The sequence below is a fragment of the Furipterus horrens genome, unplaced genomic scaffold (assembly GCF_987537825.1).
Source record: "Furipterus horrens unplaced genomic scaffold, mFurHor1.1.pri manual_scaffold_3, whole genome shotgun sequence".
Lineage (NCBI taxonomy): Eukaryota > Metazoa > Chordata > Mammalia > Chiroptera > Furipteridae > Furipterus > Furipterus horrens.
Genome location: NW_028327173.1, coordinates 4578268 through 4605460, shown reverse-complemented (window position 1 = coordinate 4605460; position 27193 = coordinate 4578268). Strand labels below are relative to the sequence as shown.

Genomic DNA, 27193 nt, shown 5'->3' with positions numbered 1-27193 from the left:
GGGATTTATTTCAGGAATGCAAGGTAGGTTATGATTAGAGACTCTGTTAATAACATTTGTCATCGTAATGAAGCTAAGGAAAAAACCATCTCTCTAAAGACTATGATTACAATATGATTATTTCTAAATCTAGTGTCTTATTTAATGGGATCACCCGGGAGACATTTCCACTGGAGTCAGGAGCAAAGCAAGGATGCTCACTATTTCCACATTGTATTAGAGGTGCAGTGCAGTTAGGTGCTTAAGGAAGGGCGAAGAAGAAAAACTGTGTTTATTTGCAAGTAACAGGGTATCTGGAAAATCTCAGAGAATCAGTGGTTAAACTCTATCAAATGCCAAAGAGTTCAGTCATTAACAGGCTATAAAAGCAAACAAAATTCAGTGTTTTCCACGTGCTCAAATGGGAAGCAAATGGCGGACATAATTAATGGTAGATCAAATCCCTTTATTACAGCTTCATAGTCGTTTATCAGATGATAGACTTCTATTCCTACTGCTTTCAGTTGCATTGTCCCCCAGGGGCCATCTCTTCAGATACTTCTGATTGTCACAATGATGTGGGGACGGAGGGGAGTGGCGGCAGCGCTGTAGGGCAGAGGTCAGGAATGCTGCTAAATGCAGGACAGCCCCTGACCACAAAACGACAGCAGTGCTGAGGTTTGGAAACACTCTTTTAAACACACTTGATTTCTGATACCTGCATTTTAAGAATTGTGGGTTAGTAGGGTTTTTCATTTTTAATTAATACATCAATTAATTACTCAAGTTTAAGAGTATACTTAAAATTGAGCAATGACAAAGAATAATAAAAGAAGAATCACTTTTCTTTTATTAGTGGACAATAATGGTGAAAATAACTTATGCAGCACTGAATAGTATACAGAGTTTCATAAACTTATTTGATCTTAATATTTTTATGAGATAGGTACAATAGGTATTTTTATCCCTATTTTTTTCTTGGCTTCAGGGACTAAATCGCTTCAGACAGATGGGTAGTAAGTTGTCAAGTCAGTGCATTCTTCATCTGTAAAAGTGATCTTAGCCCTTCCAGCTAAATACTGGAGAGATACAGGTTCTGGGCCTGGAGAGCTGATGCCTTGTCCGTATTTTCTTCGATTGTATCTTGTTATACCTACAAGTCAGTGCTTTCAGTAGAATTTTTTGCAATGATGAAAATGTATAAATCTGTGCTGTTCAGTATGGTAGCCGTCAGTCACATGTAGCTACTGAAATGCATACTAATTAAAATTAAACAAAATGATTTGGAGCGATGTCCCGCACACCAAAAGGATACATACCTAGGTTGTGGGTTCAATCCCTGGTCAGAGCATGTACAGGAGGCAGCTGATCTGCATTTCTGTCTCACACTGATATCGCCCCATCCCTGTCCCTCCAGTCAGTAAGCATACGCTCGGGTAAGGATTGAGAAGATTGACTAAAATTAGAAATGTATTTCTCTTTAATTGTGCCACCCGCATTCCAGGTACTCAGTAGCCCTGATTATCTTCTAATCAGTACTTCCCAAAGGAACTGCAACAAATCAATAGAATTTTTATGTAGTGTTTAAAATGGCAGCTGTTGGAGCCCATCCTAGCTTCTGCCCATTACGGTGGCTTTGGTCACAGTTACTTAAGCCCTGTGGGAAAGCAGGGTAGTGCCTTTTCATTTCTTGGCAGGAAGTGAATGACCGTCCCTGTCCACGTGGGTGTCCCTCAGCCGGTTTCTTTCACTAACACGTTGGCCGTTAGCTGGTGTGTAGGCTGTTAGCGTCCAGCTCACGGAGCCCCGTGGGAGTGGGAGGCCTGTTCAGGCAGTGGGAGGTCATGTTCCCGGAAGCTTCGGGGTGCACTCTTGGGGTGCCAGTTCCATCTGCTTTAATGCATAGCTTTAGCTTCCACTTGCCATGAAATTTAACTTCTGGGACCACGAGGGAGTTGAAGTTCTTAAAACCTCCCTGCCTTCTAGGAAATTATCCCAACATGTACACATGCGTTTGTGTGTGTGTGTATGCGTGTGAGCGCTTGTGCTTATAGTGGAAAGGTGGGCCCTACCGCATGGTATAATGTTTATAATGTGTCTGACGTTTGCATTTGGTACATGGAAACACGGCCTGAGGAATTCCGCAGAACTGGAGCGTCTTCAGCTATATTGTGGTGTAACTCTTGTTGGTAGATGAACCTGGAAACGTTCTACTCCTTATTGCAATATTTCCAATGGGAAAGTGTTTTCCAATTTACAGTCATTTAACGTGACTTAAAAATTGGGAAAGTTTGTGTTTGTATATTAGAATCCATCTATATATTTAAAAAGTTAAAATTGTTCTGTTTTAATTTGCAAGTCAAGTCAGTTTATTTCTTGTATGTTAAAAGAGAAAAAAATATACTTAACAGTTATACACTATTTCTGCCTGTCATAAGGGAGCAGGAAGAAGAGGCCTGTTTTGCTTGGATGATGTAGAAAGGCTTTAGGATGGATATTTTCGTAATTGAACTGGTTTTAATTTTCCCTTAGCATTTCTAATTTAATATCCTTTCACCATAGTCTTGCCCTCAGTTTATCTTTGTGGTTTAATTTTACTCTATGACTAAAATGTTGAGATAAAGCAATTAAGGCCCTGGCCAGGTAGCTCAGTTGGTTAGAGCATCATCCCAATACGCCAAGGGTGCAGGTTTGATCCCCAGTCAGGGCACGTACAAGAGGCAACCAGTGATGCATCAATAAGTGGGACAGCAAATCGATGTCTGTCTGTCTCTCTCTCTCTCAAAATCAGTAAATAAAAATTTTAAAAGCAATTAAGTGGTAAAGTTGTAGATTGAAGAACTGATGAAACAAAAAAATATATAATATTGGACATTTTCTTCTTTTCGGAACTCCCCGTTTTCTGAACAGTTAATGGTGCACTTTGTAGCTTTATTCTACATGTTCTTAAGAGCAATGCGGATTCAGTTATATCTTCTCTCACCCCTACCGCTCCAATAGTATTTTGGTTTGCAAAGCAATAGAGGGTATTACTAATGTATTTTTGTTTGTTTATTTTCAGAGGGAAGTGTAACATCTCCCATTTTTCTGACATATTTGCTGCTAGAGAGTTTAAAGCCCGAGTGGATTCATTTTTCTACATTCTAGGCTACAACCCTGAGACAAGGTAAGTGAGTCGCTTGGACCCACTCAGTGAGGACTTCTGCTTTTCTCACTGAGCGTGCGTGCGTGCATGCGTGCGTGTGTGTGTACATACATCTGGGCATATACGAGTAAATTTTTTTTAAAGAGACTACAGAAGCCTATAGTAGACCTCTTTGGAAGGAGTTGTAATTAATGTCTTTGGTGTCTTCCTATTAGAAAAAAAAGGAAACATGGGGAAATTTGAGTTTAGAGAGGGCAAGACAAAGACCTGGGTTCAGTTGGTCTGTCTTTTGAACTTATTATGAACTGGAAGGTCATTACAGTTTGTCACACCTTCCATGATACCATATTGAAAATACTGGGACCTTCTGGAAAGTTCTTTGGCCAGTCATTTGTTCTGTTCACTCAGTAACACCCCAGACACACTCACTGAATATCTCTGGTGAGACTCTTGGTATGAAATCCAATTCTTGGTGATATCTATGTAATCAGTAGAATTATTTATTTTATAAGGATTTTAAAAAACGTTAGCAGATGATTAAGTAGTCTGTGCTTAGAACACCCAAAGCATAACCTGCAAATGCAAGCGCTTAGAAAGAGAGAGAAGACGCTTAGCTCAAGAAAGTTAGTTGAAGAACTACATTAAATATACTAGGAAGATGGGTCATCACTTTAGCAAAAACCTTTTCCTAGAGGAAGCTGAGAAGTTATGTGTAAAATTTAGAACGCTACTGTTAAGACAGTCAACCCATGGTCGATAAGAGGTATCATCTTCCTTTGCTGCGGTTGTAAGGGGCTGCATAAAGCTTTCTGGGGACACTTATATTAGTGTTTCTGTATAAATACACTGGACAAGAGCTGTACCGGGAATACTGTAATGGTCACCTTTTTTGCTTTAGAAAATAGCGAATTCGAGCTTTTCTTTGTCAGAGTTTGCCCTGTTCCAATGACAAAGAGACTGACCAATGGTAATACTTCAAAAGCATCTTATACTGTGAACTGTAATTTTACATGTGCATGTATTATGTATTGTCTGCCCTGTCATGTCTTCCTGTTGCCCAGAGGAAGCGTGGTACACTTGAACTTGGGTTTTTGTCTAGATACAAAGGAGTCTGTTATTTCAGTGATGTCATGTTTAACTGTTTGATAAATAGTTGTCATATTGCACAGGCTATATTGTATTAGTGAACTGACCACATTGCTTTTGTGTTTTAAAATTTTGGTTCTCAGGTTTTTCACAACCAACTAAATGGTGCTTTACTAGTTTTGGTTATGCAACTGTTTTTGCTAAATGCGTATTAAAAGTGGTGGATCACTTACCTCCGTAAGCTGGGGACTCACAGTTTCCTGTCTCGTTTCACTGTGTATTGCTGGCAGTCGTCCAGAGTGATGCTTCCCACTTCCTCTGAAGTGTGGACTGGGTGCACAGTGGGGGGGTGCTCTCTGTCTCTCACCCGGAAAAGCCCCACAGAGCCGTGCCTGCGCAGCACGCTTGCCGGCCCTGCTCCCGGGTCCCCTTCTGTGAGTGCTTCCGCCTTCCCAGTCCGCGTTTGTCCCTTCTGTGCTGGGTCCCCGTGTGCCGCTTGTGCGTGCTGTGTGGAAGAGCTGCGGGGTGCTGGATGAATTGAAGTGAGCAAAATATTTGAATGCCTGCTTGTAAGTCAAGTTCATGGCAGACCTCAAACTTCTCGCAAATTGAGTGTAAAGATTTGCATCAGTGGAGCCAGTGTGGCCCGCTGCCATGGTTCACGAGTTTCACCCTGAACTACTTTATACTTTATACCTGTGAGCTCGGGGTTGGGTGTACAGCTCCTGCAGCTTCCCAGGGGATCCGAAGAGTGTACGTGACGTAACGGACTGGAGGAAACCGTCCGTGCTTCCTTCCCCTGGCTGTGCACAGCCCAGGCTTCAGGATGCTCAGGGCGGGGCCCTGGCGGAACCGACCTCTTCCCTCCATTTCTTTGTCTCAGGTTCGTGAGGGATGGGGTTGGTTTCTGGGTAGTTCTGCCTCTGGTTTGGATGAGTGGGCCTCGTATGTCACCGTGGCTGCCTGGTGCTGTGTGCTGACTGCCGGTGCCTGAGTCATGTGGAGAGAGAATGCCAGACTGTGGCAGTGACCCTGGGCAGTGGTGTAGGACCGCTGGGGGTTGGGAATGGTGATTCTGTGACTGCAGACGTCGATGACTGGTCCCCTCCCCTTAACTAATGCAGGGACTTGGCTCTAAGTAAGCAGTTGAAATTGAAAGTTAAAACAATTATTATTTCCCATAGCCATTTTTCTGATTGTATTTCAAAGTAAATTTATTAGGTGGTTTTCCTTAATTTATTTAGCATATTAGCGAACACCAAAATGCGTTCGGATTTGTTTTTCTTCACGTTTATCACATGGGCCCTCCTTAACCCTGCAGTGGTCGTGCTTCCAAATGGAGCGTGGGAGGTCGCGTGGGTGACGTGTGTCATCCACCTCTCTCCGTCGCAGAATTCCAGGTAAACTGCACGGCGTAGGTGCTTGGCCGGAGCTGAGGCGATGCAACACGTTTCGAAGATTATTAATCTGAGCGCACGCAGCGTTGCCATGTCAACACTGGACTAAAACTGGTGATGATTTTGCGTGGATGACTGTTGTCATCCTCGCGACCACTCGAGGGTTTAAACCCCAGTGTTTGGCTACCTTTTTATTTTTTTCCCCAACCGGGTCTTATATTTCTGAATTTTGTTTCTTGTCAGGGACCTGGTTATCCAGAATTTTTGGTTCTGATGGTATTAGTGTTTTGAACACATTATGATAGGGGGAACAGACTTCTCATTGCCTTTACATTTTGGGAGATCCATAATCTCTTTATCTTTAATTCTGCACTCTGAACGCTCTGAAAAATGTCAAAAGATTTTTATGCTGAGTTTGGGGCTGACACTCATTTGGTGGTCACGCTTGAACAGCTAGGAGGCCGTTCCTTTCTTTCTTTTGCTCACCTGGTGTGAGTTTGCACGGCGTGTGCAGCATAATTACTGCTGCGATGGACTAGCGGCCGTTCTCACTGTTAGTCTGTGACATGCTGTGTGGTGGATTCATATAGTACCTTTCTGAATCCAAAAAGTTCTGACTTCTGAAAATCCTCTGACCCTGAGGGTGTCGGCTCAGGGATTGTGACCCTGTAGTTTTGTTAGCCATGATATTTAGAGAACAAAAGTTAATTGGGAGGGGGGGAGCAGATGTTTCTAGCTTTAAGGAGGACACAGCTGTAAGGGGCTGGCACATGAGAGAGGCTTGAGTCTGAACTTGGAACCCTCAGGTGATTTGGCTTTGCTTTGGAGTTCGCTCTGACATTTGTACACTCAGGAGCCATTGTTCACTTTTGTTATGTGTCTTAAGATTGGTCCCAACTTCACTTCTGTACTCAGCATTCTGTGACTCAGGCCAGTGAATTAGGAAGGGAGGAAGGAAGGAATGGTGAGTAGCATCCCAGAAAGAACAAATGATAATGGCCACTTGAGAGGAGACACCTTTATCTTTAAATTATGAAGTATGAGTTTTCCCAAGGACCAGTCCATTTGTTTCCCCTTGTTGCTAAGAACTCTTTAGGTCCCTGAAGTGCTCTTAGGGACAGCAAAGAAAACATATAATTTAAAATGTAGCGTTTTGTATTCATAGTCACTGATACGTTGTGTGTGTGTGTGTATGTGTGTGTGGTCTTATAAAAGCATCAGTGGTCGTGGTCTGCCACAGGTAACATCTGACTATTATTCTCGCAGTTCTTTGTTGTTTTAGCATGAGCCTTCTCCTGGTGATCAGGTGGAAGACAGGTGGAGGGCTCAGATCTGATCTTCTCCTGTCTTACCCAGAAGAGAATGTTCTTGAACAGCTGTGGTCAGCTGTGATTCAGCTGTGCCCTCTCCACTTTTCTGCTTCCAGGAAGAAGCTGCTGCTGCTGCTGGTTTTTTTTTTTTTTTTTTAAAGCAAAAATGAGGCTTAAGGATTATTATCATTGTATTTAGTAGCAATCCTAAACTGAGGCATTTACAAGGTCTTAGATTTAATTCCTCCCTGAGTGACAGTGGCAATATGTTACTAATAACACTGCAGTCAGTGAGCACTGCCCGGCACTGCTGAGTGGTGCACTTGCATAATCCATTTCATTCTACTTTGTTTCTAAACAAAGTAGTTGCCAGTACAGTTGAGGACCCTTTATTACCCGAACCATTTGAAAATACATTATCACCATGAGGCTATATCGCACTCTAAAACGTTGTGTATTTCCTGTGAACAAGGGCCTTTTCTTACATAACCACAGTGCAGCCCTCAAATCAGGATATTAACAATGAAATATTTTAGTAATTTCTCAGATCCCACTCAAATTTTATCGGTTTTCCCAATAAAGACCTTTACAGCAGAAGGGTACAGGTCACCATTACGGATTCAGTTGTGATGTCGGTTAGTCTCCTTCAATCTAGAACAATTCCTCAGTCTTTCTTCACTTCAGGACCTTGGTATTTCTAAGACTATAGGCTAGTTATTTTGTAGACTGTCCCTCAGTTTCCTTAGTATTCGATTTGGATCCTCTGTCTTTGACAGGAACAGCACAGAGGTCGCATGTCCTTTTTCTGCGTTCTACCAGGTGGCCCACAATTCTCATTTGTCCCGTTGCTGGCAATGTTCACATTCATCAGTTGATTGGGATGTTGTCCGCCAGGCTTTGCAACTGTAAAATTTCTTTTTCCTTTTATAATTAATGACCGTTTTACGGGTGTTTGTGTTGAGACTATGTAGATATCCCTTCCTCGTCAGACTTTCAACTTACTCATTTATATCACGATGGATAAATGGCTTTCCGTTTTAATCAGTTGTTTATAATCTGTTGCTATTAATCATTTTGAAGTCAGTTTGTCACAAATTTTGGAGAATGATATTTACAAACCAAGGTCTGGTGCTACATATGCTCATTGTTTTGTATCACTGTGCGCGGGCCTTTGAGTAAACAAAGCTGAAAAGCTAAGGGTGTGAGAGAGAGCGTGCGCACTTTTACATCTGTGTTTCTGCATCTTTGTGTGTCGTGACTTCATAGTAAGTTCACCGGTTCTAATCTCATATCTCAGGGTTACTACTGGTTTTGCCCTTTTGGGGGGTACTCCTCATCTTTAACAGTGAGAAACCTTATTTCATTATTCTTGATATCTTTACTTCAGTGTTCTGTCACTGACTTTGCTCTCTCCCACACATGGATGGGTTTTGACGTCTTGAGTTGTATCTTTAGTAGATTTAGCATTTGATATTGCTTAGTGTGACCTCGAGGAATCAAATTTGTAACATCATCTGGTCAGGGTGCCTCTGATCATGTCTGCTACTACCCTACAGTGCATGCTTACTCTGCGCTAGACCCTTTAATTCCAATAATAGCTTAGTGAAGTTGGCACTGTCTTTATTTTATAAATGAGGAAATTGATATTATATTAAATAATGGCTTAAGGTGTACAGTCAGTAAACAGGAACCCCCAAGCCTGTGTGATTCGAAAGCTTGTGCTTTTCATTTCTGTGGTTTCATTATAGATAGACTCGTGTACAACTTAATTTTCTTCTAGCTGTGCTGGAAGACATTTTAGGTTTTTTTTGGTTTTTTGTTTTTTTTTTGGTTTTTTTTAATGAAGAAAGGGATAGGTGCTCACTAGAGAATAATTTGACAAAGACATAAGTTGAAGAAGCAAACTGAAATGACACATAATTCTGTAACCCGTATTTGTGTTTTTCCTTGAATGTACATCTGTGTGTGTGTAGGTGTATGTGTATGTATTAAGATTGTAATTAAAATACTGTTTGTTTATAATATACATAAAACGATGCATGCCTTTATTAGTTACTCCTTTATTTTGAGCATAGTACCATGTCATTAAACATTTTACAAAAATATTTGTAATGAACACCTTGTATACCATCGTAGGGATGTCCCATAATACATCTGTTCTCATATTTTGAAGATTTATAGGTTTTCCAGTATTTGGTTATTCTAAATAACAGTGTGACCATCTTTTTTTCAATGTAACTTTTTATACCTCAGCTGAAAAGTGACAGTCTGCAGTTCCTTTATTTCCCTTTGGCTTCTGTTTTAGCTGAAGTCGCCTTCTTCACTTGCCACAGCTGGGAGAAAGAGGAAGCGTGTAAAAGTGCGCCCCTCCTCCCTTCAAAGGCAGCTTGCCCCAGTTGTGTAGGGGCGCCCTTTTGTTCTCGTTAGACCAAAAAGAAATCCTTGGAATTATGCTCGCACGTTACAGGTTGATTCTACCGCGTTCCAGAGGACAGGGGAGGTTGGTGCAGGCGAACCGAGGCGTTCTGTGAGGCCAGGGGCCCGTTCCGCCGGAGGCAGGCGGCGCAGCGCAGCCTGGAGTGCCGTCTCCCGCACGGGCCTGCGCCGCACCGTCTGCGTGCAGTGTTAGTGCCGCTTGGCGACGCGTTAAAGCACGCTCGTCCGAGTGCGATTTATAAAGTATAAGAATGGTTTGATAATAATTTATCTGTTAACATATTTTACCACTTCAGTGTATTGAAGAAGCAAAAATGGGCAGTCATTTTGCTGTAGAAAAAGCACTTGGTAAAATTCGACACCCTTTCAGTATTAGGGGGGAGCACTTAGCAAATGAAGCGTAGAACGGAACTTCCTTATTCTGACAGAAGACTTACTAACAGCGCACAGCAAGCGCCATACTTGAGGGTGGAGTGTTGGAAGTATTCTCTCTAAAGTCAGAACCAATGTAAGGATTCCCAGGTCTGTTAAGACATGAAAAAGAAAATATGTGAGGAACTGGGAATGAAGAAATGAACCTTTGTGAATACAGTGTAATAATTTTATTATAGAAAATCTGAGAAAACGTGAGCATATTGTTAAAACTGAAGAGGTGAATTAGTGTGCTTTCCTGGACATAAGATCAGTATATATAACACTTCCATGTCCACAGGAGGAACAATCAGAAAATAAAATTTAAACAGACTGTTTTCTGAAGGCTCCCTTTATTGATGTGAAGTTAGTACTAATTAGAAGTCAAATAGAATATCTTTTTTCAAGTGTTTTCCTCTAGAGATTCCTTAATTTCCATTGCTGTTTTTGCTTTACAATTTTTGTTAGTAAATAAAACATTTTAGATATTTTTATATTTCTGCTAAGTAGGAAACTTGAACAAATAAAAGAAAATCTAGGAAACTTCCATGTTACTGCTCTGACTTTACTTTTGACAAATATAAATATTCCACTCACCAAATATTGAGTATTGTGAGTGAACAAAGAGGTTTTCAAGTCGGTTTCATGTAATAAACATTGTTAATTTCAGGAAGAATCTGTTAGTACAGTATATTCACTTTACCTCTTCAGCTCCCCTTTGTTCAGAAGTGTTACTGCATCCGTTATTTGCTAGGGATTAATTGGAGAGAAGGAGGTTCAGGGTCCAGAGATGATGGAGGTGCACCTGGGATCCCCGGACTTCTCGGAAGACCTAGTGATAGGCCACAAAGGGAAGCACTGGGGCAGCCAGCGTGCGGGTGGGGCATGCACATCCCGGCGGGCAGCTGGTGGCAAGTCGGGAAACGTGCTGGAGGGAATGAGGCCCAGGCAGGTAGTCAGAGGCAGTGAGCAGGCATCTCATGTTCGAGACAAGCAGTGGAGGCCCTTGAGTGATAGGTGTAGTTCCAAGGTGCCCCTGGTGTAAGCCCAGGCTTGGCCAGTGGAGACAGAGCCCAATTCTGGTTTAAAGTGGCACGTTGCCTTCCTTAAGTACCAAACCACTAGGTTTCCGGGCTCCTTGATTTCTCTGACGAGGAGGAGGTCTGCACCCATATCCTGAAGTTGGACTGAACTTGGATGGATGTTAAGTGTGTTCAGTTGGGGCGTCAGAGCACCGTGCAGGCAGGTAGCTGGGCAGGCCCGGCCCCTCACCGCCACCAGTGTGTCCACTCGGCAGACACGTGGGAGCTGACGAGCGAAGGCTAGTACGAGTATTGTTTGTTTGACATACTTAAAAAGTTCCAGTGTGGGGTTTTATATATGTAACTTAAAGAGGAGTCATGAGGTCCGTACATAGAACTCCCATGTAGCATTTCTCCCAATTCACCAATTAGCATTCTGTAATAGTTGCTATTGTGTTTTTGTTGATTTTGTTTTATGTATTATTTATCTTTTTAACTTTATAACAGATTTGTTTTATTATCACTGCCATATTGTTTTCCTATAGTATTTCCCTTTCCTGAACCATTTGGAAATGAATACTGGACGTCAAGCTTCTTTCCCCCTCAATATTTCAATATATGGTTACCAGGATCAAACTTGGCCACTTTTTAATACTGACCTTGATGATAATTTCCCCTGTGACCAGACGTTGGCATTGAGTTGATGCCTTTCTTTGTTTTCATAACATGGCTGTAGCCCTTTCGTTTTTTTATGGCACTGACATTTTGGAAGAGGAGAGGCCAGTTTTGTTGCGTATTCTTTAGTTTGGACTTGTTCCACATTTCCTTGTGATTAGGTTCAGGTTGTGTAATTTTCGCCCAGAAATTCTGTGTAAGTGATACCGTGCCTTCTCAGTGCATCAGGTGTATTTTTCGACATCCAAAATAAGAGAGTTGGGTGGTTCCTATAGAGATGACTTTGATACTTTCCTTGCCGCCAAAGAGCTTAAAATCTGTTTAGAGAGGGAAGGCACCCCAGAAAAAGCTGTGATGAGTTAGGGACAGCAAGACGAGAACAAAATTCTCACAGTTTCCAAGCTGGTCCCATAAAGAGGGGTCTCCAGAGAGGAGCTGGTTGGAACTGTGGTCGAGTGGGTGCGTCCTGCTCGGGGAGGAGCGTGGAGAAGAAGGGAGTGAGCCCTGGGCTGTGCTGCCCCTGAGGGGTGACAGGGGAGAGGGCAGGGTGTCCATGCGGTGTGTCACAGCTGTGGGGTGACAGCGGCAGGAAAGACAGTGAGGACAGTGCGGAAATCGGCCGGGCGCACTGCTGGGATCCAGTGTGACCCCGCAAAGACCGTAGGATATTGGTAACTTGCCCTTCGAATCATTCAGGGCCTTTGTGGGGCCAAAAGTATAGTACTTGCGTTTTTTATTTTTAATTTTTATTTATTGACTTTAGAGGTGGGAGTGGAGAGAGAGAGAGAGAGAGAGAGATCTATTTGTTGTTCCACGTACTGATGCATTCGTTGGTTCCTATACTTGTACGTGCTCTGACCAGGGATTGAACCCTCAACCTCGGTGTAGCAGGAGGACACTAACCACTGAGCTGCCCGGCCAGGGTCTAGGCAAGTTTCTTGACTTGCTGTTGTCGTAAGGATGTTTTGCTGTGTTCTGTGGAAGAGTTCCCGTGGTTTTTCAGAGTAATGATGCATCTATGAAATCATTGCCTTCTGCTGATTTCTCCAAGGAAGCATGTTCCGTGAGAAGGGTTGTGGTAGCTATTGTTTGTTTGTTTGTTTTTAATTATTTGGTGATCATATTTATATTATTTGGTTGGTAATTGTTCTTATTAGAAAGTCTTTTCTTTAGACTTTCTAGTTCCTTCTGGGACATGTTATCTTATATATGAGTAGGGAAAACGGTCTTTAGACCCATAGACACTTGCTTCCTGTGCGTATTTAAGCGCGCCTGGCGTTTCTGTGCTGTGCGTGTCACATTCTCAGCACGGTGAGGAGCTCTGATTTCATCACAGGGTCGGAGCCCGGCTCGGTGGGTGGCACGGGTACAGGCACTGGGTGGGACGTGCAGCGGACTCTGTGCTGCCTTTGGGGACCCCCGGGACACAGAGGGCTGTTTAGTTTCTTCACACCCCATGGCGTTTGTGGTTTGCTCCCCAGCCTCATCCGTAATAAATGGTAGGGCGTTTCATGGTGTTAAAAAAAAAATTATAACCAAGTCATAATGTAAAGAATCATCTCTTAGTTAGAAAAGCTCAGCCTACACACACATCCAGAACTAGGGTTCGTGGGCCGTGTCCTAGAGAATCGCCTCGAGTTCTGCGTCAGGAGACCTCCCACCTTCAGGCGTCGGGACTGACCTCTGCACGTGGACCTTCCTGTCTTTCTTACTGCTAGAAGGACGTTCTTTGGGCTAGGTGTGCCTGGTTGGGTTAGTGTCACTGCAGGAAATGTTTTATTTATTATTTGGGGAGGTTTTAGAACTTCCTACCTCAAGGGTTAGAGGAAGCTCTTTGCATAGAGGACATGTTGTTTAGATCCTCTGCTCTGAACACCGACCCGGCCACGCCGCGTCTGCAGCTGGGGAACCAGTCAGCCCTCAGTTGCTTTGCCAGGGTTACTCCCGTGCCCTTTTCCTCAATGTTTAGAGTTAAAAAAATTTTTTGTGGCGTTGCTGTGTTTTTAAATGTGCTGCAGTGTTTCTCTTAATTAATCTTATGTGTAGTTATTTATATCTGTGTCTTTGGATTCTGTTCCTTTTTGAAGACCATGCTATTTAAAACCACAGTTATTATTTTTTAAAGACAGACTTGCTGTGGTCTTGCCAGAGCGAGGTGGAGCGGCGGGCGCGCGCGCGCGCGGAGCCCCGGGGCCGGCCGTCGCGGGCCCCCTTCCCGAGGCCCCGCTTCCCTGCACACTAGCTTGGTATGCGGGGGGGGGGGGGGGGGGTGCGCCCGGCTGTTGGCTGGGCTTTATTTACGGAAACGGCAGGGCCGAGATTGATTGCGGGGAGAGACAGTGTGTGGATGAGGGAGGGTCACAGCACATGCTCAGTCCTGTCAGCGCGCGGGGGAAGTTTCTGCGTTCTGCGTGAAGGCTTAGGTCACAGCACAAGCTCAGTGCGCGCTCTATGAGGTCTCTCAGGCTGCATGTGCCTCCATTTTGAGTTGTTAGAGTAGAAAAGGGCAGAGTTGTAGCCGTCGGGGGAGGGTCAGGCAGACAGCTAGACTCAGCAGAGCCTGTTAGTCATGGATGGCCCATTCAGCCCCTGCAGGTAGGCTAACCCTCGCCTGGCCTCCCCGAGACGGCGGCGGCGGCAGCTGCCCTTCCTCACTTCTGCAGATGTTTGTGGATCATTCCATCATGCACAGTGCATGCTCCTGGGAGCCTTTCACTCAGCCCTGGCCGGCCCTGGAGGCGGTGTTGCGGGGCGTGACATCAGAGCTGAGGATGGCGTCTGCTCGGAGACGCACTAAAGCAGATGGGGCACACCGTGGGTCCCTCTGTCGCTGTGCTCTTCCCCTTCCCGTATCTCTGCCTCTCCGGGCGAATTTAACCTGAGTCTTGCCGTGTGCCCTGTGCCAGGCTTGCCTGCCTTGAGGCACCTGCAGAGCAAACCTGCAGGCTGCTGGGCTGGGGACGCCTGGGCCCCAGAGCAGCTCTGTTTGGGTGTTTTAGGGGGGGCGGTAGGTGGGCAGCTATTGGTCGCTTTGAAGGTGGGTGGAACTTGTTGTGATTGAGAGCCTGTTTGCCAGAGCAAATTACAGTTCTTGTGATCTTTTCCTGAAGTCTGAACATGAACTAGTGCACACATTCTGGTGTGTGCAGGGGACAGTTGTAGGTTATGGCTGCAACAGTATCATCTTAAAATGGATTTTCTTTTTTTCTAAAGAATGGAAGGTCATGTCACACCACTTTTTGCTGTTAGTTGCTTCAAAAGGAAGCAATCCTTTCTTCCTTTTGGAGCTGATGGAAAATTTCCTGGCAGTTCAGGAAATTGTATGCAGTGACGTGCGTGTTAGAGGGTGAAGCTGCGGTATTTGGTTTGTTGTGTTTCGGCGGAGGGTGGCACTTGCGTGTGTGTGTTTGTTGCGGGACTTGCCAGTCCCGTAGGAGAGAGGTGGGTGCCTGCTGAGGTGGGGGCGCTGGCCAGGCCACGCTCATGCCTGCTGCGTGGCGGGGCTGCACACTGCTCTTTCCTGGGAGGACACGCTTTCTGTGTGTCCTGTTTGCAGAGGAGGCTCCGAAAGGTGGCTGTCACCGTGGCCTGCTGAGGGAGCCAGTCATGATCAGTCGGAGGGTTTAAATTGTATTAGTTGTTCCTCTTTCTTCTTCTCCTTTCTTCTGAGGAGGTTGGAAAAAAATTTGAAGTGACACTTGTTTTGTGCATTTGTGACGGTGACAGGAAACCGGCTATAGACGAATGTGCAACTGGAAACCTCATAGTGTGGCACGGGGGGGGGGGTCCCTCCTGGAAAGAAAGAACAACAAGAGGGGGCCCCTGGTTCTGATAGAAAGGTTTCGGAAAGCTAATAGTTAATTCTGGACGCTGAAAATATTGCTCAGGTGTGGTCTGGCTTCCTAGCAAGTTCAGTTTTGGGATTGTGATTAAGGACATGAATTATAGAGGGATAATTTAGTGTTAGCACATTTGTTACCGGTTTTTAATCTTTTTTTCATTCGTGTGAGCGCTGTCTTCCCATTATGATTGTATTTATTTGACATTGTATTTGAAAGTTTGGGGCAGATACCCATTTCCCCCCAAACCATAAGTGGGGCTTCTGGAATTTGTCTTATTTCACTCTATTTAGAAGCACATTTACTCTTCAAAGTCTAAAATGGTCCTTTCTTTAGAGAAACTGCGTACCGCAGTGCTTGCTGCCCTTCACATCCAGGGTCCTTACAGGCCTGGAGTCGGAGGGTTATTTTAGAAAACCCTTGACTTGGTTTAGGAGAATACTTGCTGGGAACAGGTGTCTAACTGCCTTTCTGTTCTAGGATCTTTAATTCTTCTTACACTTTTTGGTTTTTTACATTTAGTAAATAAAATGTGAACAGGGAGCTGTATTTGCAGCTGAATCAACTCTGGTCAGGGTCCTCCCCTCCCTCTTGTCTGGCTGGCCTGGTCTGGCTTCACACAAATGGTATTTGTAGAGCAGCTACCTGTGGAGAGGTGAGGCCCTGTAGTTACTATGGTGATCTAGGGGAGCCCTTTGTTGTTAAGAGTCAAATGCCTACATTTCAGATCCAATAAAGGAAGTCACTAGAGCTACTTCTTGGGCGGTAGGCATTTGTTCTATACATTCCCGTCTTGAGAAAATATTTTGGGAATGTTATATGCGGCCAGGCATCTCCTGGTGTAGGGCTTCTGCGCTTGTCTGGAGGTGGTAAAGGTAAAGGAACAGCATGTGGGAAGTTGTTCTCTTGGTTGGCAAAGTTGTCTATGGTCATTGTTGCTTGGACATTGAAAGCATGCTAGTTGGTTTCATTTTAGCTAATGCTCCCCTCCTGTTGCACTTCCGAATATCCGGAAGTATTAGTGAATATAGAGTATATGTTTCTAAAAGAACAAAAGTAGAAGTTTACCAAAATATTGTCCCGATCTTGGCTTTTCTTACCATTATATTAGAATCTTGAGTCAGAATCTGAGGTTGGGTCACATGTAAAATGTTCTTCTGTCAGCATAAGTTTTGCAGAGTCTGTGAATCTGCTCATAGAATAGGTGGGTCTGTGTCCAACCACTTCCAGACTCTTGTCTGGTGTGTTAGCTTGTACGACAGAAGACTGATACACTCAAGAGCTGTTATCCACTGTGTCTGTGATTCTCCAGTTCATTGTTCCTGGTCCTTTATACTTTTGAGTTCGTTTTTCTTTTTCCAGTTTACTTTTTGGTCATTATGGAACTGCATTGTCTTTCCACCAGAGAGGCATTCATTCTAGAGCTGTACAACACACGTGTGACAGAATGAGACAGAAAAGAGGAGATGGGGACTAAAGGGAGATTTGAAATTAGTGTATGGCCACGACTCTCCTCCCAAACTGATTACTGTCTGTATAAGCGGTTTCTGACAGCAAGCGATACAGGCCGTGAACAGATCTTCAAAGCAGATCTGAAAGGAAGGAAATCTAGTCTCATAACATATATTCTGATGCATACTTTGGGTCTAAGCTAAAATAGTTTACTCTAATTCAGTTGGGATAATTAGACATTATTTCTGTAGTTCACAGTTGTTTGAACTATGCATGTGTTTGTGCTCTTGGATTGATTGTCTTCCCTCTTAGTCTAGGCTTCTGGGCCGTGGGCCGTGTCTGTCCCAGCCTCAGTGCCCAGTAGGGTGCCCGACAGGTGGGCCTCCAGCCTCAGCGTGTTGCATGTGTGAGTGGCATCTGTGGTAAGAGAAAAGACTGGATCTGGAATTGGGCGGTATGGTTCCCATTCCACACCCAGTGAGTGACATTGGCCCAGCTGTGACATTGGATAAGTTCCTTCCCTCCTCTGAACCTCAGGTTTTTCACGGGTCATACGGAGATAAATAATACTTCTCACAGATGTTCTTAAGTTTGGATGAAAGCAATATGAAAGTGTTTGGCATATAGTTACTCAGTATATTATTGTTAATAACTCAAAGGACAGCTCTACAATCTCTTGTAGGTGTGGTTCTCTCTACAACGTGTGTTTTTTGGTCAACCTATTTAACGAAAAAAGAATTATCAGGAATTGTGGTAAATTCGTGACCAATATGTTTAACCACCATTTACTGATCTCCATTTTTCTTCAGGTGTTTATATTTTTCTGTGTCCTTCTTGAACACTTTTTGTAGAAGCTTTACTTGCACATCGTATAACATTGGATACGCTCAGCACTCAGTGCTGTTTTGTTCTTACCGCTTTCTCTAATAACGTGTGTGTGTGTGTGTGTGTGTTAATGCGTGCGCTGCCACCAGGGATGCTACAGGGTCCTCCTCCCAGGCCCCCGGTATTCTCACCCCTAGAGTGAGGAGCAATAAGGCGATGGTCAATCAGAGTGCCGTTTAGATGTGCATTGTAGACCTGCTGACGTGGTCCAAAGTCCCTCTTTTTTCTGGGGACCGTCCATTTCTGTTTATTTTAAAGTTTGACTTCAATATGCAGCAAGCCAGCAGCACTTCTGGTCACGAGATCAACTTACTCTTCAAATACTGCTACTTTACGAATTATTGCAGTCACAGTGGGATTTAAATAAGTTTGTTTTCTAAAGAGGCAGATGTGTGCGTGTGCGCGTGCGTGCGCAGCTCTTTGTCGAGCTGTAGTCCTTAGAGCCACTTCCTTCTTTGCAGCTGGATATGACAGTGACGCCCCTGAGGAGCCTGAGGTGGGATGGACTCGTAGGCCGCAGGCAGAGACACTGCGTGTCCCTGCATGGCAGCGGCGGGGCCAGACAAACGAGGTGTTTTTTCCCCTCTAGCCTACTTTATTGTAAAAATACAGCCTTTATACGTGGAACCTACAAAATACTTGTTAATGAACTGTTTATGGCTTCCAGGCACAGCATGCTATTAGTAGTTATGTTTTGGGGGAGAGTCAGAAGTTATATGTGGGTTTTCAACTGCGTGGGGGTTGGCACCCCTAACCGTTGTGCTGTTGAAGGATCAACTGCGTTTCTGCCACTTTCGCTAACTGACCAAGACTAATTTTATCATGTCTGACTCTCAGGTTCCACTCGGTAGAGAACCGTGGCCACAGAGAAATTGAGGTCAGAATTAGTTACTACCCCACGATCTGGCTATGAGATTATAATGGAAGCCAAGCTTACACCAAATTCTGATGCACATCGACGCTTCCAAACAAAACGGGTCATCCAGCCTGCTCTGTCCGTTCGGTGAGACGCCCAGTGCCCTGCCTTCAGGCGCTCTCACGGTCTTCCTGCAGGAAAGGCTCTCACAGGCAGGCGGGACTCGTCCTGAGGCTGAATTCTGTACTATTATAGGTGACAAGCAAATGGGACACTTAGCCAGAGTACAGTCATTGTAGCACTTGGAAACCAGATTCTTTCTTACATGTTGTTTAAATTTTATACCGTTTTTTCCTGATACTAAATCTTTTTGTGTAAACGCCACATTTACTGCATCTTACTGTCGGCATGGAAATTGTTCCTATACCCGGCTAATGCCTAAAATCTTAGCCTGGTCTCTGAATTTGGTCTGTAGGGGATCCCGTGGAGGGGGAGCGGCTTCTGGGGCCTGACTCCTCTGCAGTTAATGTCCTGTGACCCTGAAAGAGCACCTCCCCCTCCCCAAGCCTTGGTTTCTTCTGTGGGGTCAGGAGCTTGGCTCAGACAGACGGCCTCTAAGGGGCTTCCATCTGAGAAAATAGAGTATTGTGGTTCTGGGTTCGGAAACGTTCCTGTCCTGACCTTTGTTCGAATGTGGAACATTAGCTTGTTCAATTGTTGACTGATTCTCTCCTCTTTCTAAATTATTATTTTGAATACATACTGCTGCGTCCTTTTATCAAACCTGTTTCAGAGTAAGTGATGACTTAATTTTGTAACAAAATGCTTAGTTATATATGGCTAAACAGTGATGTAGTTAAAATATCGGAGTCATTTATTCATTTAAAATATATTTAGTGAGTGCCAGTGGGCTCTGCGATACAGCGGGGTTCCTGCCCACATGGTGCTTTTGGTCTGAAGGGCAAGGCAGCCATTGAAAGAAATAATTACACAAGATAAATATAAAATCAGGACTCTGATAAGGGCTAAGGAAGAGATGCGTGGTGCCGTGGGAGCTCAGAGGAGTCAGCTCTGTTCCCACTACTGCCAGCACTGAGCGCTGACGGTAGTAACGACTCCTGTGCAGCAGGAGCGGCGCCCACTTCTTTCCATGGACCAGTCTTTACTCTTACAGCAACCTTGCACACTAGCCGTGTCGCACTTCATTTCGTAGATGAGAGATTGAATTATGTCCTCAAGGTCATACTTGGAACTAGCAAAACCTTGGCACTAAAATTTTAATCCAGGTTCATTTGACGCTGAGGTCTGTGCTCCTTATTCCTGCACCTGCGCATCGGACGCAGGTATGTCTGGCAGCTCCTCCTTCCCAGTCGTGGGTGCCACTGTCGCGGGGCATTCTGGTAGGATGTACACAACATGGGGATTGTATTCAAATTTAGGGAAAATGTTTTCTACCTTAAAATGAATGAGAATATGTTCTGGAATAGAATACAAAATTTATGTGCATTTTTAAGATACTGTGTTAGACCTTAAAGAAACCGCAGACTTGTTAAAGATTCCTTCAGACATAGTGTTCAGGTTGGGCCAATCTGAGAAACCTTGTGCACTGCTTGGGTCGTCCTTCTCTCACCCCTGCTCACGGCCCTTCTAAAAAGAAGGGATTCTGATAAGTGGCCTTTTTCTTCTCCTAAAATTTTGTGTGTACTTTTCTGACCCACAATCCATTCCCGTGGTCGCTTTCTGAACAAGGCAGTAGAATTTCTGGTGTTCTTTCTGTTGACCTCGTGTCAGTCTTCCTGCTTAACTCAACACAGTGCAGAAAAGATAAGAATTATCTGTTGTCTGAAGCTTGCGACCTGAAGGACAGGTACGGGGAGATTGCACAGTGACCCATTCACATGTGACACAGCCACAGAGCAGGGGTTTCACTGGAGAGCTACGAGGCCCAGCCTTCTGGGAATGCACCACAGGCCACACTGCTGTCACACTCCGTGTGCGGGGCGGGGTCCAGGTCTGGGTTATGATGGGAAGTCATGCCAGCTCATCTAAAAGGCCTCTGTTCTCCCTCCCAGCTGATGTTATTTCCCCTGGACCCCATGTCCTTATCCCTCTCCTTCCCCCAGAGACTCAAGTCCTTGTCTCAGGCAGTTACTTTGCTCACGGAGAGATATTTGGGTGCCTTGAGTGGACGTCCACAGACCCTTGCCTCCTTCATTCAGTCGGTCCCCTCCATGAGGATGAAGAAGTGACTCTGGGCGGGCTCTTGTTGCCAGCTCACAGGCTCTTCTCAGGGAGGCCCCCCCCCACACACACACACACCCCCGTGCCTGACCAGCCAGCCCTCTCATCTCCTTGGCACAGATGCGGCTCCCTTTGTGATATTCAGCTGCAGGCTTCCTGCTCCTTTCCGTCCATTGCCTGTTTACTCCTTAGACTAAAATGTTTCCATGGAAACAGGTTACTTTTCAAAGGGAACATCTTGTCGTTTTATTTAATCCGCTGCAGCTGAAGGGGCCTGAAATATGAAGTTGTAGTTGCCATGGATACGGCTTTGTTGCACCGGTTTCTTTTGTATCGGATTTCATATACGGGAATTTCTTCTTCTTTATTTTCTAATACTAAAGGGACAGACACAGTGACTTACCGTCATTCTTCTCATTTGGCTTCCGGGGGCCTGTTTTTCATATTCCAGAGCACGGATTTGTAGAGTGAAGGGGGCTGAATCTCAGCTGTTCCGAAAAGCATATATTATTGATATTAGCCGCACAGAGAAATTCCTCCTTGCTGGTGAGGACAGTGACTAATCCTTTTTTTTTTAATTATTTTTTTTAATGTGATCCACAGTTAAAGATTTATCAAAAAAAATGACCATACCGGAGCTCCTCTTTAGTAAACGCGGAGAGAAAAGGAACCTGGGCCTTGGGCTGACCCCGCCTTCATTGCTCCCGAGCTGTGGCGTTCTTCCTTCAAGTTACTGGTCCGGCTGTCTGCGGTGTGTCTGGGGGAGTCTGTTTGTCAGTCAGTTTTTCTCACGTCTGACGTGCTCTCTTATCCCCAGTCTGTCCCTAATGCCGACGCAGGCACCTCTTTTGACTTTTTAAGATGCTACAGTGTGCCCCCACGCACCCTCCTCTCCCTTCCCCCGGGAGGTACATTGTATGTAACGCGTGCAGTTTCAAAAGCTAGACATTGGCGTCGGGGCAGTGTGTAGGGTTCTGTGCCGTTTTATCCCAGCGTAGCTTGGTGTGGCTGCCACGACAGATGTGGTCCGTCGCCAGAGGTTTTCCTCCTCTGCTTCGCCATTCCTGGCGCCTCGCCACCGCCTGTCTGTTCTCCGTCTCTGTAATCTTGCCATTGTCATAATGACACATACACTGGCCTTTAGCTTCTATAGGTTTTCATTTTAACATGATTTTCAAACTGAAAAAAACCCTGTTTGATTATTTTGTCTTGCTGTAGTGCTTGAAATGAACGTAGAACTGCATTAGAGAAAATATGTGGTTTCTCATAGTGATTATATTCGTTTTTAATTAGTTGTACAAGTTTGGTTCGGTACCTTAACCGCTCTGCCTATGGGACTGTGACTAGAAATGCTGACTTTGGAGTTAGCTAAACCTGAGTTTGAATCCTGGTTTTTCCATGTATTAGCTGCGTGATCATTGTCAATTTCTTAACCTCTCTTAGGTTCAGTTTTCTTATCTGGACAGGTAATAAATAGTAGCATCTACCTTACCAAGCTCATCCTTAAGATTAGGTAAGAAAATATATGGAATTTGCTTAGCTTGAAATGCAGCTGTTCAGTGTATATGTTAGATTCTTCATTGATGTTATGTTTAGTACTGTTATTTTCTATAAAGTGGAGATGCTGCTTCACAAGAAATAATGAGATAATGTATACCTGGCATAGAAAGCACTACTGTTTTGCTTGTGTTTATCATACAGCTAGGAGATACCTGAATCTAAGGTGCTGTCGGTGAAAACCCATGGTCAAGGATAAAGGTGTACCCAGATGTGTCCTGCATTATCCTGGGGTGTGACGTCCGCCTCTGGTCTCTTTTTCATACTAGTACCCTTTATCTGGCCTTCCTGGGGTTTACACTGTCCTTGTTCTGGGTTTTTCTTCCTTAATTGGTGGCCACCTTGGTGTTGCCTGCACCCACTGAGAATTAAGCGGTGCTGTGGGGCATCTAGAACCCTTCCTGCAGCTGCGTAGTTTAAGCACGAGATAGACTGAGACCCGGATTTCTGTGACTGTCACTGTGGATACTTCCATTAATGTCAAGATATGGGTTAATGTATAAAATAAGATAATACTGTAGAGTACCTAGAACAGATATAAAATACTCAATTGTTAGCTATTGTCGGTACTAATTGAAGGACAGCCCTTGAAATTTCTGGGTTATGGGCCTTTTGGATTGTAGCCGCCGATATTTTCTAAAGTGCAGAATATCGTACGCAGCACCTCTCAGAGTGTGGTTTGTGGATTCAGTTGTAAATTTTATCAAATCCCAGCCTTTGAGGTCTGTCCTCGTAATGCTTTGTGAAGAAACGGGAGCTGACAAGGCCTTCTGCTGCGTGCCACAGGGCACGGATGGTCTGTCTTGGTGGCTTCGGGCGCACCACGTTCATTTTAAAGAATGACAGACAAACTGTGGTTATCCAGACTTGGGCAACTGGCAGGTACTTTATCAAAAGCGGGGGAAATAAGCCTGCCATTTCAAGGAAAACAGCTGGTCCTATTTGCCAATGCTAAGACTTGAGCCTCAGAATAAAAATTAGAGTGTTGGAAACACGGCACCCACCACTTTGAGCTTGACAACCTCTGGGCACCTCCAGGCTTCCCTTAGGAGATGGGTGGGATATTAATTGTGTTTTTTTTTAAATTGTGTACTGAACTGTATCGATGAAGACCCACAAAACCTAGTGATATTTGGAAGAACTCCAAAACATCTCACCAGTGTATGACATTACAAAATCATGTCTGGGTGGAAGATCCATCCAAAGGCCAAGACAGACTAGTGGGTTTTAATGTAAAAGAGTCCAAACGGTTATTAATAAGGTTTTAGATTCACATTGTGCAAAAACCTTTAAGAAACAATCACTTGTTGAGTTTTGGTGTAGTATCGAAAAAGAATATCCATAATTATCAAAAAGGTATTAAAATCTTCTTCCTTCTTCCAGTTACATATCTGTATGAGGCTAGATTTCCCTCATACTCTAACCGAAAACATGTTGCGACAGCCCGAAGGTGGAGGCAGAGAGAGAACCCAGCTGTCTCCCATTAGAGGTCTGCAGAAACGTAAAACAGTGCCTTTATTGTCACCGAGTTGTTTGGTGTCAGTGCAGTCATCTCTCATAAAAAAATGTGTGCGTTAATATGTAATGAGCTTATTGATATAAATAAATAATAAATATTTGAAACCTCTCAAAAACACAACTTACGTGGGCTGCTCAGTGATTTAAACAATGTAAGGGGGTCTGAGACCAAAACGTCTGACAGTCGTGCTACCTAAGAGGAAGAATGTAGCAGTCGGAATATGATTATTGAGTGTTTTCTACAAGCTGTTAGTATTACATTTAAATAATAATTCCTGTGATTTCTGTCAAGTTTAACATCTTAGTATCCCAGAGATACTCACGTAGCCAAGGAACTTTTAATTTGTCCTGAATGCATAGTAATGCCAGGCCAATACTGTGTTAGATTCTAGGGGATACAAAAATGAATTACGTCTTGGTTCTGTACCCTAGAAGCTGGCAGTCCCAGAAGGGGTGGAGGCTGGGAATGTCCACACTGGTCACAGTGGGCTCCCATCCTCTAACAGTGCGGTGTGAGCCACAGGAGGAGCATTCAGGAAGGCAGGGAGCAGTGAGGCCCCAGGGGAGGGACCTTTAATTTCATGTAGAGTTTGCATGCTGTCAGGAGAGGGGCGCTGGTGATTGTTCTGTAGGTTTCAGGTACAGCTGGGTCCTGGCAGTTTCCCAGGAAGCCTGCTTCTTGTCTTTCATCCTTAGTTCATATTTGGACAGTTTTTCCATTGGATGCAGCCAGTTCTCTCTAATGGGTGGTGTTGCTACCTCTTTGTATCTTGGACCTACAAAGTATTTCTGCCATTTATTCTATATGTGGGAGTTCCTGTACGTAGTAGCTAATGCCAGTGTCTGCTTCCCTGGGGTCCTAGTCCTGCTCAAAAATAAATGTATCTCTTAGTGTGAAACCCTTATATTTGAAAATTGCATATGATTAAGAAATGCTTTGTTGTAAGAATTGATTTTTGAATGTTTTTTAAAAGGTTCTTCACCTTTTTTTGTACTTTTTACCTACTCATCTTACAGTAACCTTCATGTGTATAAACGTAAAAGAGAGAAACCGTTTCCGGTTTAGGCCCTCAAGATACACCAACACACTTTTTTTGTCTCACTTGTATCATTATTAACAGTGTTAGTAATTATTAGCCTCCATTTTTACACAGATAAGATATAGTTCTGTTCAATAAGGTATTTAGGGGTTGGTTTTTATTATTGCGATACATTTTTTAGCTAAATATATATTGGCTTATTAAAATTTTTAAAGAGAAAATTCAAAAACAAAAATAAAAAAGAGGAAAATATATTAAAAAGAACCAGGAACGTTTGTCTTGAATTATGAAGGACTTGGCAGAGCATGGAGCAGGAATGGGGAACGCTTTCATAAGCAGCCGCTTGAGAAGGCTGGCGTAATGTAGACCTTCTGTGACAACCGGAGTTGAGCCGTGGGTACAAATTACTTGCTGGGCGGAACCTCTCTGAGGCGGTACATTTTGGCTGAACTACGTGTAGGCAGGCAAGCATTTGGAAGGCATTTAGGAATAAAGGAGAGAGCTTCTGGCAGCTGTTTGCTCGGCGCTAGTTACGAAACAAGGGCGCGTTAGAGGGGAGCTGGTAACGCGGGCTGCTTGTTTTTCCTGAAGCAGATCTGGTGACTGCAGTAGGCTCCTGGCCTGTAATTCCCACAGAAGCCTCTAGAACGGTGGTATCTTCTGGCTTCTGGTTTTCAGCATGTCATTCACCTACTGAAGGTGCGAAGATGACTTAGATGTTAAAGTCAGCACTTCCTGCAAGCCTTCTCCCAGCGCGTCCCGCCCCCCAGCCCACGGCCTCTGCAGGCTGCACCCCCACTTGGGAAAGTCCCCCTTGCTTGTTGCTCTCTGGAGCTTAACCGTTTCCCGCAGTTCTCCCCCTGAAGCCTGCCTGGCTTGGGCCGCGCTCCTTAGCAGCTCTGCGCTGCTCCTCCTGCAGCGCGCTGTGCCCCTGCATGGGGTGGTGTGTGTGTGGGGGGGTGCTGCCTCCCCGGTGGGTGGGCTAGAATCCGCTGAGAACGGGACTGGTCTTCTCTCTCTGATACTCGGCTCTGCTTTGCCAGATCTACTGGCCCCTTGGCCAAAATAAGGGTCTTCGTGAGAGAAATTAGTGGCTTAGAAGGAAGCACTGGACTCAAGGCCTTCGAAGGAAAAAGGTTTTCAAAATTCACTTTAATAACTTCAAACATAGTGGTGGGGCTGTCAGGTCCACAGGGGAAAACCAAGAGACTGGGCTCCCTCCCTGGTCCTTTGCTGCTTTATAACGAACGCTCTTCAGCTCAGTCCGAGATGACAAGCTCTCACTGAGCAGCTGTAGCTGCGTAAGTCTCCTCCTAGGCACGAGTGCCAACCCCGTGGTGACTATAAACAGGACACAGAAAGGCTTCCCTGGGTCACCGGCAGGCAGCTGGGAACTGAGAGTCGGGGGGGGGGGGGCGGGGACTGTACTTCTTTGGTCTCCACTGTATCCCCAGTGAGTGCCCTGCGCAAGGCCTGGGACAGGTCAGGTATTGATGAATAGTCACGAAGGGGTGGAAGGCGAAGGCTCCCCACGCGGCTGTGGGTGTGCGGAGCGCGATGGCAGGACATCTGGGACGGCTTCTTGGCAGTAGTGTCTTTTACAAGGACCCGGACGGTTAGGCCTTGGAGCCAGGGAGGGTGGACTGTGCAGGGGATGACAGAGTCCCGTGCTCTCTGGGCTCGGGCCTGGTTTGCAGCGACGTGGCTAAGCACTCAGCAAGGCCCGGGTCGTGGTAGATACGGGACCGCATGGTGCCTCCCTCGGGGAAAGGGTGAGGAGAAGCGAAATCAGCCGGCTCGCCACGCGCACGTGCCCCGTTTGTGCGAAGCCCAGGTGAAGAGACGGCTGTGGGCACCTGGCCCTGAGGCCCCTGCAGGACAGTGGCCAGGAGTGCCTGGGCCTGCGGCGCCACCGCTGCTGTCGCCGTCCCGCCTGCCGTCAGAGGACAGGGAGCTGCAGGACCAGGAGTCGCGCCACCGTCCGAAGCACTGACAGCCTTCACTAAAGGGGCACCTTCATGTAACAAGAATAGAAAGGAGCGGCGTAGACCGGGAGGAGACCAGCCCTCTCATCTCCGAGACCTGCTGGGCTCCCTCCCTCCCAGCTTTGTCATCTCGGCTCAGGCTTCACTTTACTAATTCGACTTCTGTGACCGTCCTGTATAAAGGACTGTAAAGATAGCTCATCGTTTGCCATCTATTTAATTCCTTGGCCCTTATCGTCATCTGACTTTTTTCCTCTTTTATTTTTTTTTTCTTACTTGAATTAGAATATAAATTCCAAGAAGGCAAGGACATTGTTCTGGTCATTGCTTTTCCCTAAGACCTAAGACAGTTTCTGGCT

The 27193-nt window shown here is 45.0% G+C and overlaps 1 protein-coding gene across 1 annotated transcript in view; it reads left to right on the top strand.

Annotated features, from left to right (window-relative positions):
* RERE (arginine-glutamic acid dipeptide repeats) overlaps positions 1-27193 on the top strand; it is a 370885-nt gene that overhangs the window by 235647 nt on the left and 108045 nt on the right. Inside the window, exon 7 of the mRNA XM_090268534.1 lies at positions 3041-3145. Coding sequence (XP_090124660.1) covers positions 3041-3145 — 105 coding nt within the window. The remainder of the gene's footprint in view (positions 1-3040; positions 3146-27193) is intronic.